The 14,782-nt window shown below is 44.0% G+C and overlaps 1 protein-coding gene across 1 annotated transcript in view; it reads right to left on the bottom strand.

Moving 5' to 3' along the window:
* ush2a (Usher syndrome 2A (autosomal recessive, mild)) overlaps positions 1 to 14,782 on the bottom strand; it is a 477,069-nt gene that overhangs the window by 111,359 nt on the left and 350,928 nt on the right. The window contains 3 exon segments of the mRNA XM_082957499.1: positions 10,608 to 10,829; positions 11,049 to 11,217; positions 13,718 to 13,931. Coding sequence (XP_082813625.1) covers positions 10,608 to 10,829; positions 11,049 to 11,217; positions 13,718 to 13,931 — 605 coding nt within the window.

Here is a 14,782-nt window from a genome sequence, read left to right as displayed (position 1 = left end):
TAATTACCCGGCTACCTAGTTCAACGGTGATAAATGGCTAATTGCTTAATACTCTAATCAGTGTTCGTTCTTTGCGCATATAAACTCTGACAGAGCCATTAATCCACACGCTCTTTTCACTCAGCCGCCAAACGGATGGCTTCAGCTGATTCTCTCTTGCTGCCGCGTGCAGGCTCTGTGGCTCCGCCGAGCGATGCGGTATAAATCACGGGCCATCGTGACATAAAGATGTCTGACGCGCGCTAACTCACTTAGGGACGGCAGCTGTTGCGGAGCGGGGCTCGGTGGCGATTCCCAGGGCGCATCACTTCAGCTTCAATGACTTGCAAATAAACAGCTCAACAGTTTTCCAAAATAGCTTTCTCCTCTCCAGCAGCAGCAACCCTCACACACACGCACGCGCGCACGCATGCACGCACGCACACACACACACACACACACACCACACACACGTCCCTGTCCTATCTTCCCTTCCACTTCCCTTCCGGATGCCCTCCGCTATTTACAGGGTGTTTAATCATCTTTACCACCTCCCTCCCTTCCTCTATTCATTCCTTCCTCAGGGAAATGTGAACTTTGATACTGTGACCTGGTCAAATCAAATCTAATTGTATATGTCATATGCTTGGTAAAACAACAGGTGTAGACTAACAGTGAAATGCTTACTCACTGGCCCTTCCCAACGACGCAGAGAGAAAATAGAGAAATAATAGACAAGTAATAATGATGCTTACAGGGACTGTTCAAAACCCCTCCATCCATCCATCTGTCCTTTTCTACCTCCCCCCTTCCACTTCCCTCCATCCTCTTTCCATCCCTTTCACCTTACATCCAAGCAGTAGAGTGAGAGAGAGAGAGAGAGAGAGAGAGAGAGAGAGAGAGAGAGAGAGGGAGAGAGAGAGAGAGAGAGACATAGGTAGGTACTCTAGTCTGACATCTCCTCTAAAGCTAAACTTCAGTTATTTTCATATCAGTATTTCAACAGAAACACAATCTCTCTGTACACACACACACACACACACACACACACACACACACACACACACACACACACACACACACACACACACACACACACACACACACACACACACACACACACACACACACACACACACACACACACACACACACACACACACACACTCTCTCACACACACACACACACACAGCACAGCGCTGTAGCTAATCTTCAGATTGATGATGGATTTGCATACATTCATTAGAGCGCAGGGGACTCGTGCCGACAGAAGGTGCTTAGGCAGTGTGAATTAAGGTTCATTCACTTAATGAGAAGTAAATATTTAGCCTGCAATGAACAACTGATAAAAATGTGTGTCGTGGATTACGCTAGCCTTTCGGCTACTAAACCCCAACTTAAAACAAACAAAACACTTTTAAATACCTGAATATATTAGCCCCCCATTTAACTTTATACACATGCATACAGGTCCACACACACACACACACACACACACACACACACACACACACACACACACACACACACACACACACACACACACACACACACACACATTTTCAAAGTCACAGACACGGCACGGAACAAGCGCTCTTTACGATCCAGGAATAGCACTGGTAACAGTATTCAATAACAGAGAGTTTCACTGTTATATTAATATTCCTGTGTACTCGGCATTACCGGGGGGACTGTGGGTAAGCCACACACCAAACCCCACACACACCACCTCCTGGGAGGATGCACTGTGCGTTGTGATGAAATCACATTGAATTGACTTTCTCACACTGTGTGTTTGTGTGTGACAGGACAGAAAGGCTGGGCCGGCAGTTTACACCAGTCCCTGAGGACCATCCCCTGGAGACACACAGCAGGCACCTGTCCATGTGCTTATACAGATGTAGTATCTTCATTTGATCACTCTTTTGCTACTGAGAATGCCCCAGCACAGCAGGAAACGCAAACTTGTAGTGTATTTTAGTTTTAAAAAGGCTTCTAAAGTTTGTAAATTTGTAATCAACTATGAAATTTAAGACTTGATTTTTCTTAATGAAAAATGTATCAACCCTACAAAAATGTAAATTATTTTCCTGCTGTAGCAAACTGGCTCAAATGAAGATCCTACATCTGAACCTCTCTCTGATAGAGGGAGTGACGGAGATAGTGATGGAGAGAGGAATGGAGAAATAGGGAGAGTGTGAAAGAGAGAGAGAGGAAGCAGGTAAAGCACAGGTAAAAAAATGCTGAACATGAGACTGTATTGATCGCCCTTCACAGATGTACTCTCAAGTGTGTGTGTGTGTTTGTGTACAGTGCCTACAGAAAGTCAACACCCCACTTGGAATTCTTCACATTTTATTGTGCTACAAAATGGGATGAACCTTTTACTGCAGTGGGCTGAATCAGGGTCACACAGAGTGTTTCTTGGTAGTCTTAAACACATCTATTTTGAAACAAAAGTATACACACATGGCTATGGGTTTAAAAAAGAAGACACCTGTACCATGTCAGATATAGAGTTGAAATGTATTCAGTTTTGAGTCCATACATGTTAGAAACACCTTTGGCAGCGATTGCAGCTGCGAAACTTCTTGGGTAAGTCATAAGAGCTTTGCACACCTGTATTGTGCAATATTTTCAAGTCTTGACATATATTTTCATACAGATTTAAGTCAAAACTGTAACTTGGACACTCAGGAAAATTCACTGTCTTCTTGGTAAGCAACTCCAGAGTCTGGGTAGTTCCATATTTTTTCCATTTCCCAATGGTGGAGACCACTCTTCTCTTGGAAACTTTCAACACTCTAGACATTGTTTTATACCCTTTCCCAGATATGTGTCTCATCACAATTCTATCTCTGAGATCTAATCAAATCAAATGTTATTAGTCACATGCGCCGAATACAACAGGTGAAATGTTTACATACGAGCCCCTAACCGACAGTGCAGTTTAAAAAAATAACAGATAAGAATAAGAGATAAAAGTAACAAGTAATTAAGGAGGAGCAGTAAAAAATAATAATAAAAACAATATATACAGTGGGGTGCCGGTACGAGTCAATGTGTGGGGGCACCGGTTAGTTGAGGTAGTATGTACATGTAGGTAGAGTTAATTAAAGTGACTATGGATAGATGACAAGAGAGAGTAGCAGTGGTGTGGAGAGGGGAGAGGGGCAATGTGAATAGTCCGGGTAGCCATTTGACTAGATGTTCAGGAGTCTTATGCCTTGGGGTAGAAGCTGTTTAGAAGCCTTTTGGACCTAGACTTGGCGCTCCGGTACCGCTTGCCATGTGGTAGCATAGAGAACAGTCTATGACTAGGGTGGCTGGAGTCTTTGACAATTGTTACGGCCTTCCTCTGACACCGCCTTGTATAGAGGTCCTGGATGGCAGGAAGCTTGGTCCCAGTGATGTACTGGGCTATTCGCACTACCCTCTGTAGTGCCTTGCGGTCGGGGGCCGAGCAGTTGCTATACCAGGCAGTGATGCAACCAGTCAGGATGCTCTCGATGGTGCAGCTGTAGAACCTTTTGAGGATCTGAGGACCCGTGCCAAATCTTTTCAGTCTCCTGAGGGGGAATAGGTTTTGTCGTGCCCTCTTCACGACTGTCATGGTGTGCTTGGACCATGTTAGTTTGTTGGTGATGTGGACACTGTTGATCCCTCAGACTCCACAGACAGTTCCTTGGACTTCATGGTATAGTTTCTGCTCTGATATCCACTGTCAAATGTGGGACCTCATATAGACAAGTGTTTTTTTATTTTTATAAATCATGTCCAAACAATTAAATTGGCCACTGGTGAGATTACAAGTCATTAGGTCATTATTGTGAAGTCACTACAATGTTGTTGATCCATCCTCAGTTTTCTCCCATCACAGCCATATAACTCTGTAGCTGTTTTAAAATCACCAATGGCCTCATGGTGACGTCCCTGAGCAGTTTCCTTCCTGTTCTGCAGCTCAGGACGACTGTATCTTTGATGTGTCTGGGTGGTTTAATACATCATCCACAGAATTATTATTAACTTGACCATGCCTAAAGAGATAATCACTGTCTGATTTGTTATTGTTACCCATCTACCAATCACTGCCCTTCTTTATGAGGCTTTATGAACCTATACCAAGCCAACACTTACAAACCATCTGCTAAAGTGTGTTTGTGTGTTTACTGTTTGTTAGAGCAATTGTTTGTTTCAGAGTGTGTTCGTAATGTATTTGTATTATTTCAGTAGCCTTCGCTTCAGTTCCAGAGCTTTCCCGACACTTTCCCCACTACTTAGTGATTAGTGTTTGATTAAATCCATAGCCCAACTCTAACCCTGGGTCTCCAACACAGCGGCTAACAGCTAGCAGCTAACAGCTACGTGCTAATGTAATGGCTGGAGGATGTTCAGGCCATTAAGGTAACTCAATAGAAAAGACATCATCATAAACACATTAAAAGGAAACGTCTTCATCTGTTCAGCCTCCACTCCGTCTATTAAAACACCCCAGATAGACGACGCTTGTTTAGGACGTACTGTCTGTTCGTCTGTCGACTGGTCCCCATTGCTGATGTGAGAGTTTTGGCAGAACAATGCGAGGACATTCATGTGAGGGATGATTAAGCATGGCACCACACACACACACACACACACACACACACACACACACACACACACACACACACACACACACACACACACACACACACACACACACACACACACACACCAGAAAATGCACGCGCATCACCACCTCACACACGCACACACCCAGCCTCATCTCGTCAGGCTCAGCTCTTAACTACAGGGATAATTTCCTCCAGCAAATGGTCACGGTGTCCTTGAAAAACATATTTGCTTATTATGTTTTTTTCCCCTCCTTTCTTTTAGCATCATCACAGCCGTTTCCATCACCCGGGCTGATGGTGGCGCCGCGTTGACATAACACCCCCGGACCGAGAGGCTTTTAACACTTAAACGGTGAAAAGGGATATTCAGAATTGCCCTTGAACGTTTGGGCTGGTGCACACACCACAGGCGGAGGGGGAAGAGTTAGGGGAGCGCACACACTGGGAAGTAGCGACTTAAGAAAGGGTGAGAAGGGGGGGGTAGAGAGGGGCACACATAGCAAGGCAGTGACTCATAAGGGGTTAGAAGCTCTGGGAGGCCAAACAGCCGTGAGTCCGCTAAACTATCTACCTCCTCCAAAAAACGAAACAAACTAAAGTAAATCGAGTGGCTCAAGAGAGGAGTCTGATACTGTATTAGTCTGAAAATACGGCAGACTAACATGTTTGCTGTCTGTCTGTCTCCCTAAACACTCCAACTTGCTGTTAGTAAGGATCAACGTCTTTATGTAACATAAACTGAAGACTGAACCAACAGTTCATTATCCTCAAACAAACCCACTAACTAATGGATAGGCTAATATTACATATATTACAGCATTATTGTAGTCTTTTAAACACTAAACGTGTGTTTACTGTCCTTCCTCTGACTCTGCAAACTGCTGTTAGACTAAATCTATGTTTTAATGTAAGATAACTGCAGTATTAAACAGGGATTGGAGTTTGTTTACTGCCTTTGGTCTTTCTCTCTACCCTGCTGTAGAGTTTTATAGAGAGGGGTGACCTGGACAGTGTATGTGAATGATAGTTCATAACCACACAGTCAGTCCAGGCCATATAATCCCACTACGCTACTGCTTTTGTATGGATGATATTTACCATACTTGTACTCACGCATTTCAACTATCGTGTTTTCCATGTTTATTTGTTCCTTGCTGTATTTTGGACTCTTGGACAGGCGGTTGTTGAACATGAGGGTAGGTTCTCAACTTCCTGGCATGGTTAAATAAAGGTTAAATAAATACATGGAATATATGGCTGATGTGGCTGTTTATATCACATTACCTTGAACAGGTTAAACTGATCACATTTTGTTTTCCTCTTTTATTCTATTTCACCTTTTTAATTTCCCTTTTTCCCCCGGCTCAAATTCAATAGCCCTGCCCAGAGGATACACACATTTGTATGTGTGTGTGTGTGTTTGTGTGAGCCGGCAGACAGCCTGTCTCCCAGCATTGCTGTTCCCCCGTGGAGGGTGTGTATGGTTCTTGACAGAGCAGAGTGTAATGTGTGATAGATCGCACTTCAGGGACCTGATAATCACATCACCCTCTATCGCCTATCAGCTGGCCACCACAGGACACCCTTCACACGGACACAGGGAGCCCTCACACTCCCCTCCTCTCTCTCTCTCCATCCCTCTCCAATCTACCTCTATATTTTTCTTTATCTTTACTCTTTCCTAAGCCCCCACTATTTCTTTCTTTCTTTCTTTTCTTGATTAAAATTAATTTGGATTAGTTGCCTTTGTCCTCTCTCACTTTACTATTCTCTTCCACAGTCACACAATCAGATCAAACAAGTCATTCTGGTAAAACTTCCAAAAGTAGGGAAGGTTAACTGAACATGAACATCTCAGCAGCTATGTCCTGCTGAGGACGAATCCTTCAGAGTGTCGTTGAAAGTGTTGTTGCCAAGGTTAAGTAGCCCGTCCTATAATAAGTGTTGCTGTGTGTGTGTGTGTGTGTGTGTGTGTGTGTGTGTGTGTGTGTGTGTGTGTGTGTGTGTGTGTGTGTGTGTGTGTGTGTGTGTGTTTTGCGGGGAGCAGCAGACGCTCAGATCGGGGCTGGAGCGGCGGCCCCGGGCCCTCCGACAGTGCAGGCAAACGGCAAATGGCCTTTAGCATCGCTAACCGAGCTAGCCCAACTATCCATCATACCATATGTTCTCACTGGGAGAGCTAACGCTAATGAGAGATGAGAGGAGAGGAAAGGGGGAAAGGAAGGGGAGTAGAGGTGGTGGAAGAAGAGGAAGAGGAGGAGAAAGAAGAGGAGAGCAGGGAGGAGAAGAGCGGAAGAAGGAAGAGGAGGAAGAGGAGGAGAGAAGCATATGCTCACTCCAGCAAGATAACGCTAATGAAAGATGGAATACAGGAAGGAGGAAGAAAGGAAGAGAGGTGAAGAGGGTATTAAAGTAAGATATTGCAATATGTGACTCAGGAATTGATCACAGCATATATCTTCACTGTTGAGAATTCTGTTCATTTGGCAGAAAACAGGCAGTCAAAACATTCCATTGGGCATTTAGTGAAATGGTTTCCTCATGGTTTAACTTAGCGCAATTGTTACCTGGTTCAGAAAGGACTTGAGCATTCCTGAGTCCTTTATGGTACAGTACAATATAAAGAGCATTTGTGAGGAGAGAGACTAATGACACTATACAACACATCCTTATGGGGTCCTTGTTTATATGTTGTGTGATAAATAGTGTGCCGTGTCCAAGTCTGGCAATGTGTGCACTTTGACTCCTGCAGAGTGTACCCCGCTGTGTGTGAATGTGTGTGTGAATTGTGTGTGTGTGTTTCCTGCAGAGTGCTTGGCAGTGCCCTCGCCAGTGCCATCCCTTGCCCGCTCTATCATCTGCCGTGACAAAGATGTCTGACACTGTGTGACACCCCACACACACACACACTCACAAGCACACGCTCAGACACACACACGCTCAGACACACACACACACACACACACACACACACACACACACACACACACACACACACACACACACACACACACACACACACACACACACACACACACACACACACACACACACACACACACACACACACACACACACACACACACACACACCCCTGCCCATCTGTGCCTGGGTGCCTGCGCTCAGAGACGCCACAGGGGAGAGACGACCCCAAAAGAGAGCAAGTCCCTCTCTTCCACCCTTCCCCCTCTTTCTCTAACTCTCCTCCCCTATATCTGCCATCTCTCTTCCCAGTGTCATTCTAAAGTCACTGAGGACCCAGCCTAAACTGTTTGGGGAAGTGTAACGTGGATGTGGGTAGGACAGACATTTATTGTGTGTGTGTATGTGTGTTGTATTTCAACCTGATTTCATAGTTTCACTTGGGAATTTGCCGTAATTGGATGAACGTCGATTTTTTACCCAATAATTCTGCATGGTTACAGTGTTAATTCTGTGTAGTTACTGGGTTAAAATAGAAACAACTCAAAGGGTTAAGTTTAGGTATTAATTCCCGAGTGGTTAAAGTTAGGGCTATGGTTTGAAGAAAGCTTAAAACAAATTACAGTTTTTTACAATCACTTTGACACTAATTTCAGAACCTTGATGTCATTTTTCAAAACTCTAGACACAAAACTCACAGCCAATGATCAAAATGCACATTTTTCAAAACTCTAACACTTTTTCCAATTGCTTGGATACAATACACATAAAGCTAAGATCATTTGTTCATTGAACTAAAATCACCTGTTCAAAATGACACAACTTAACATCAAAGTATTACCATTTCAAAATGCAATTCACACATTACATCTGAGATGACTGTCTATTCATGTCATTACAATGATCTAACTATCAATTGATACAACTCCTCAAAATGATAAGTAACTGTTGCATTACTCTTAATGCATAGTTTTATGGAAACTGACAAACAATATAAACCAATTGGACTACATTATCTATGGCTGTAATATTTCATCATCATTCTTTATCAGACACTGTTTCTATGGTCCCATGTACCACTTTTCCAGACCTTGTTTTCAGATTTGACATTACTGTACACTCACCGGCCACTTTATTAGGTACACCTATCTAGTATCTAGCACTGGGTAGGACCCCCCTGCCTCCACAACAGGCTGAATTATTCATGGTGTTGTACGTTAAGAGATGTCCTTCTGCACACCACTGTTTTAAACAGCTGATATTTGAGCATTTGTGGCCTTTCTGTTAGCGTGAATGAGTCTGGACATTCTCCTCTGACCTCTCTCATTAACAAGGTGTTTTTGCCCACAGAACTGTCGCTCAGTGAATGTGTTTTGTTTATCGCACCATTCTCTGTAAACTCTAGAGACTGTAGTGTGTAAAAATCCCAGGAGGGCAGCTGTTTCTGAGATGCTGGAATCACCATGTGTGGCATCAACAATCATACCACGGTCAAGTTGCTTAGATTACGCATCTTGCCCGTTCTAATGTTAGGTCGAACAACAACTAAAGCTCTCTACTCTATATGCTCTATATATTGAGTTGCAGGCAGCCACATGATTCGCTGTTCAAATGTAACCTTCCTTGATGAGCTAAATCAGGTCTGTAGAGCTGATGGCGTGACCTATGTCATTGTGTGGGATAATGTCAGGTTCCACCATGCTCAAGCATAGTTTCAGGCCCATCCACAATTTATCACCCTGTACTTACCCCCATACTCTCCTTTCCTTAACCCAATTGAGGATTTTTTTCTCCACATGGAGGTGGAAGGTATATGATAGGTGCCCTCATGAACAAGCCACCCTTCTCCAGGCCATGGATGACGCATGCAATGACATCACGGCAGACCAGTGTCAGGCCTGGATTCGCCCGAAGATTCTTCCCAAGATGTTTGGCTAATAAAAACATCCATTGTGATGTGGATGAGAACCTGTGGCCAAATCCACAAGACAGGGTTGATGGAAATATAGAAGCACAGTAATCAATCTTTTGTTTAGCTTTTTACAGTGAGCCAGGTGAGGAACACTGCAGTTGATGTTTTACTGTAGTTTGTTTCTTTTTTGTAGCAAATTATTTTTGCTTTGATTCTAAGAAACCTATGTTGTGATTTTATTGTATTTCATCAATAAATGTCATATTTTGTTCAATGATTCCACTGTGTCTGTAGTATTCTCTTTACTAGTCCTTTTACAGTGATGTATTTATGTGTAGTACCATAATGAAACATGTATCACATATTTTGTACTACAATATTTAATTATTGTACGAACAACTACACAGTGAAACTATCGGTATCTTGTGTGTGGGTGATCTAAATGAATGTTCCTATGGTATTTCATGATAAATGAGTTATTTCAACCAATGATTCTGCAAGTGCAAGGTTTCTTTAAAGATATGAATGCACAATGCAATGTTTTGAACATTGGACAGCCTGTGTTACAAGTGATGACCTTTTTGAGTTTTGTGTCTAGAGTTTTGAAAAATTAGCACAAGGTTCTGAAATTAGTGCCAAAGTGGTTGTTTAAAAATGTAATTAAGCAATTAGGCCCAAGGGGGTGTGGTATATGGCCAATATACCACGGCTAAGGGCTCTTCTTAGGCACGACACAACGCGGAGTGTCTGGACATAGCCCTTAGCCGTGGTATATTGGCCATATACCACAAACCCTAGAAGTGCCTTACTGCTATAATAAACTGGTTACCAATGTAATTAGAACAGTAAAAATAAATGTTTTGTCACACCCGTTGTGTACGGTCTGATATACCATGGCTGTCGACCAATCAGCATTCAGAGTTCGAACCACACAGTTTATAATAAAAAAGAATGCGCTGTTTCCATTAAGTATCATCAAGTACTCTGCTTGCTAGAGAACTGTGAACTGTTTTAGGTTGAGCGCTGATGAAGGCATAAATCAACGTCCTCAGGACCTTTCCAAATGTCTGAAATCGACGGCTCTTTCTTGACCAGCCTGTGTATTTAATATGTGGCGTAGCTTGTGTAAATCTGTCACCTGTTAAAGGTGTGTATGACGTAGCTTGTGTAAATCTGTCACCTGTTAAAGGTGTGTGTGGTATCCCTCTCTCTGCATCTCCACAGCAGACCAGGGTATCCTCTATGACTGTACTGCCGCAGCACTGGGACCTGTAGCCGTCATGGAGCAGCCCTCCACAGCACAGTTGCCCCCCTGACGGGGAGTAAGGCACCCGCCCACAGCACGCGTCACCCACCCCCACCGACACACGCCCCTGTCCTGGGTCAGGACAGCACACCTCACCTGGGGGAGAGGAGGAGGAGGAAAAGGAGGAGGTGGAGGAGGAATGAGGAACAGTAAACTGTTAGTTTGTTTTGTTGGTAAGGTAAGAAAACATTGTGATAAAGTTTCAAACACTGTAAACAGTTTATTTCCCAAAACATTTTGAAGAGAAGTGAAACTGAAACAGATGGAAACGATATATATGGTTTTCTTGCTAAATGATGTCCTATGGGTACTCACCGGTCGCCACAGGAATGTAGTATCTTCCACAGCATTGGTGATCCGGGAGAGGTGGGAGGAGCTTCCCACCACAGCACAGAGTGTGGGAGGAGTTTGGTGAGGGCAGGTAACGCCCCTCACAGCACAGGTGTAGAGGTTTACTGGTGTAAACCACACCATCACAACACACCTGGAGAACATACACACACACACACAAAGGAATAAAGAAAGAGAGCGAGAGAGAGGGAGAGAGAGAGGGGGTGAGGGAAGAGAGAGATAGACACAGAGAGAGAGGGGGGGGGGAGAGTTAATTAGCTGTGTACAACATGCCCTGCTCCCTCCACCTGTGTTCAGGTAGAGTATATAAAATGGCCGCTGTGTGTACTGCTCTTGTTCTACACTACGGGCCTATAATGACTCGACTGTATTATGGTATAAAGTGTGTGTCCTTGGGTACGCCTGGGTTATTTTGTCTTCATCATCCTGGTGTGTGTGTGTGTGTGTGTGTGTGTGTGTGTGTGTCGCAAGATTCCCGCGCTGAGGGGACAGACGTATGGCGTATGGGTAGCTTGCCAAGTTGGCAGGCTTTCAATGACATGAGGATTGCAGCAATCGTCAGACGACAAGTTAATCTGTTTAGTGAAAACAATCTCTGGGAGGAGGATGATGACTGTGTCTCCTGCATAAATAAAACTGTTTCAAACATCTGACTGTGTCTGTTGTGTTACAGCAGGAGAGCTTTACACCAGTGTTTCTCAAATACCATGGGGAGCATTGTTTTGTTACATCCCTATACTTGCACACCTGGGCCCATATAAATAATACTTCTTAGCCTCTTACATGAGATGTACTTGTAAGTCGAAAGATTCTGAGAAAATGTTCAGAATTATGATGTTTCCTCCAAAGGATAATAATTGAACAAGTCAACTGGCTGTGCTGGTATTGGAGTGGAACACAAATGGGCTGCCCTGTGTTTCCCTGTTACTCCAGAACCAGAGTTGAATAAGGATTTCCAGTTTGTTTATTTGTCATATACAAATGATATACAGTAGCAGTCAAAAGTTTGGACACACCTACTCATTCTAGGGTTTTTCTTTATTTTTACTATTTTCTCCATTGTAGAATAATAGTGAAGACATCAAAACTATGAAATAACACATATGGAATCATGTAGTAACCAAAAAACTGTTAAACAAATCAAAATATATTTTACATTTTAAATTCTTCAAAGTAGCCACCTTTTGCCTTGATTTCAGCTTTGAACAATCTTGGCATTCTCTCAACCAGCTTCATGAGGAATGCTTTTCCAACAGTCTTGAAGGAGTTCCCACATATGCTGAGCACTTGTTGGCTGCTTTTCCTTCACTCTGCGGTCCAATTCATCCCAAACCATCTCAATTGGGTTGAGGTCGGGTAATTGTGGAGGCCAGGTCATCTGATGCAGCACTCCATCACTTGCCCTGGTCAAATAACCCTTACACAGCCTGGAGGTGTTTTTGGGGTCATTGTCCTGTTGAAAAACAAATGATAGCCCCACTAAGCGCAAACCAGATGGGATGGTGTATCGCTGCAGAATGCTGTGGTAGCCACGCTGGTTAAGTGTGCCTTGAATTCTAAATAAATCACAGACAGCAAAGCACCCCCACACCATCACACCTCCATGCTTCACGGTGGGAACCACACTTGCGGAGATCATCTGTTCACCTACTCTGCGTCTCACAAAAACACGGCGATTGGAACCAAAAATCTCAAATTTGGACTCATCAGACCATTCCACCGGTCTAATGTCCATTGCTTGTATTCTTGGCCCAAGCAAGTCTCTTCTTATTATTGGTGTCCTTAAGTAGGGGTTTCTTTGCAGCAATTCGACCATGAAGTCCTGATTCACACAGTCTCCTCTGAACAGTTGATATTGAGATGTGTCTGTTACTGGAACTCTGTGAAGCATTTATTTGGGCTGCAATTTCTGAGGCTGGTAACTCTAATGAACTTATCCTCTGCAGCAGATGTAACGCTGGGTCTTCCTTTCCTGTGGCGGTCCTCATGAGAGCCAGTTTCATCATTGCACTTGGTGGTTTTTGCGACTGCACTTGAAGAAACTTTAAAAGTTCTTGAAATTTTCTGGATTGACAGACCTTCATGTCTGTCAATCTTAAAGTAATGATGGACTGTCGTTTCTCTTTGCTTATTTGAGCAGTTTTTTCCATAATATGGACTTGGTCTTTTGCCAAATAGGGCTATCTTCTGTATACCACCCCTACCTTGTCACAACACAACTGATTGGCTCAAACGCATTAAGAAGGAAATAAATTACACAAATTAACTTTTAAAAAGGCACACCTGTTAATTGAAATGCATTCCAGGTGACTACCTCATGAAGCTGGCTGAGAGAATGCCAAGAGTGTGCAAAGCTGTCATCAAAGCAAAGGGTGGGTAATTTGAAGAATTTAAAGGTGTGTTTAACACTTTTTTGGTTACAACATGATTTCATGTGTTATTTCATAGTTTTGATGTCTTCGCTACTTTTCTACAATGTAGAAAATAGTCAAAATGAAAAAAGAAACCTGGAATGAGTAGGTGTGTCCAAACTTTTGACTGGTACCGTATATGAAGGGAGTTACTATGTTACTACTATTATGTTATTATATTATATGGGCAACAACTTATTCTATGTGTAAAGAGAGAGTTACCTGTCTCTGAGGTTGGTAGCAGGATGCCCCACACACCCCCTGAGAGGCGGAGCACTGCAGGTAGGAGCATCTGACCTCTGACCTCTCACCCCCCTGGGTCACACTTGACCCCCACTCGGCCCCCCCACAGGGTCTCAGCATCTTCCTCCACACCTCGTAGCCTAGCATGATACCACAGGGCTGGCCTGGAGAAGACCACTCCACCCTCACTGATCTGGAGGAGGGAAAGGAGGGGAGAGAGAGAGAGTTAGGGGAGGAAGAGAGTGAAGGGGGAGAGGGAGGCCAAACACTTGGCCAGAGAAAGAAATATCAGGATTGAGTTGAAAAGCCACACACACCACCCAGTGTGGACTGCCCCGTCTCGAGCCACTTCAGTCAGTTAAGGTGTCAGAGTGTTTTATACACTTCAAATATCGATTTTTTCTCTTTTTAACTACTGTACCTTTGGCAGATACTAACCATGAAGGAGACACACACACACACTTCTACTGCTGTGTGTGTGTGTCTGTCTACTTGGGCATGTGTGTGCGCATGCGTGCGTGTGTAAACCAGCATGTGCTGTAATTGTCATATTTCAATCAAACCCTAAGCCGTACCACAATTCCCTCTCTCGCTCTCTTTCTCCTTCACTCTCTCTGTTTCTCCCACTCTTTCTCTGGGCCGGACGTAGCTTGCGTCAGAATTAATGAATTAACTATTGATTAAATTCCACTTTGGCAAATCTAGCGTGGCGAATGAATGAAGTGTTTGGGGCTCATGTAGGCCAGAGAGGGACATGTCAGGGCCATCGATCTGTGGTTAGTTTTCTACTGGGGCACAAGTTACACACCTCCTGATTATGACAGGTAGAGAAAGCTAGAGACAGGGAGGGAGGGAGGGAGGGAGGGAGGGAGGGACGGAGGGAGGGAGGGAGGGAGGGAGGGAGGGAGGGAGGGAGAGAGAGAGAGAGAGAGGGAGAGAGAGCGAGAGAGAGCGTGAGAGAGCGTGAGAGAGCGCGAGAGAGTGAGAGAGAGTGAGAGAGAGATCGGGAGAGAGAGAGAGAGAGAGGGAGAGATAGAGAGAGAG

Source organism: Salmo salar, chromosome 01 (genome assembly GCF_965601325.2).
Source record: "Salmo salar chromosome 01, fSalSal1, whole genome shotgun sequence".
In the NCBI taxonomy this organism is placed as follows: Eukaryota; Metazoa; Chordata; class Actinopteri; order Salmoniformes; family Salmonidae; genus Salmo; species Salmo salar.
The sequence above is the reverse complement of the archived record's forward strand: the minus strand, read 5'-3'. Positions and strand labels throughout refer to the sequence as shown.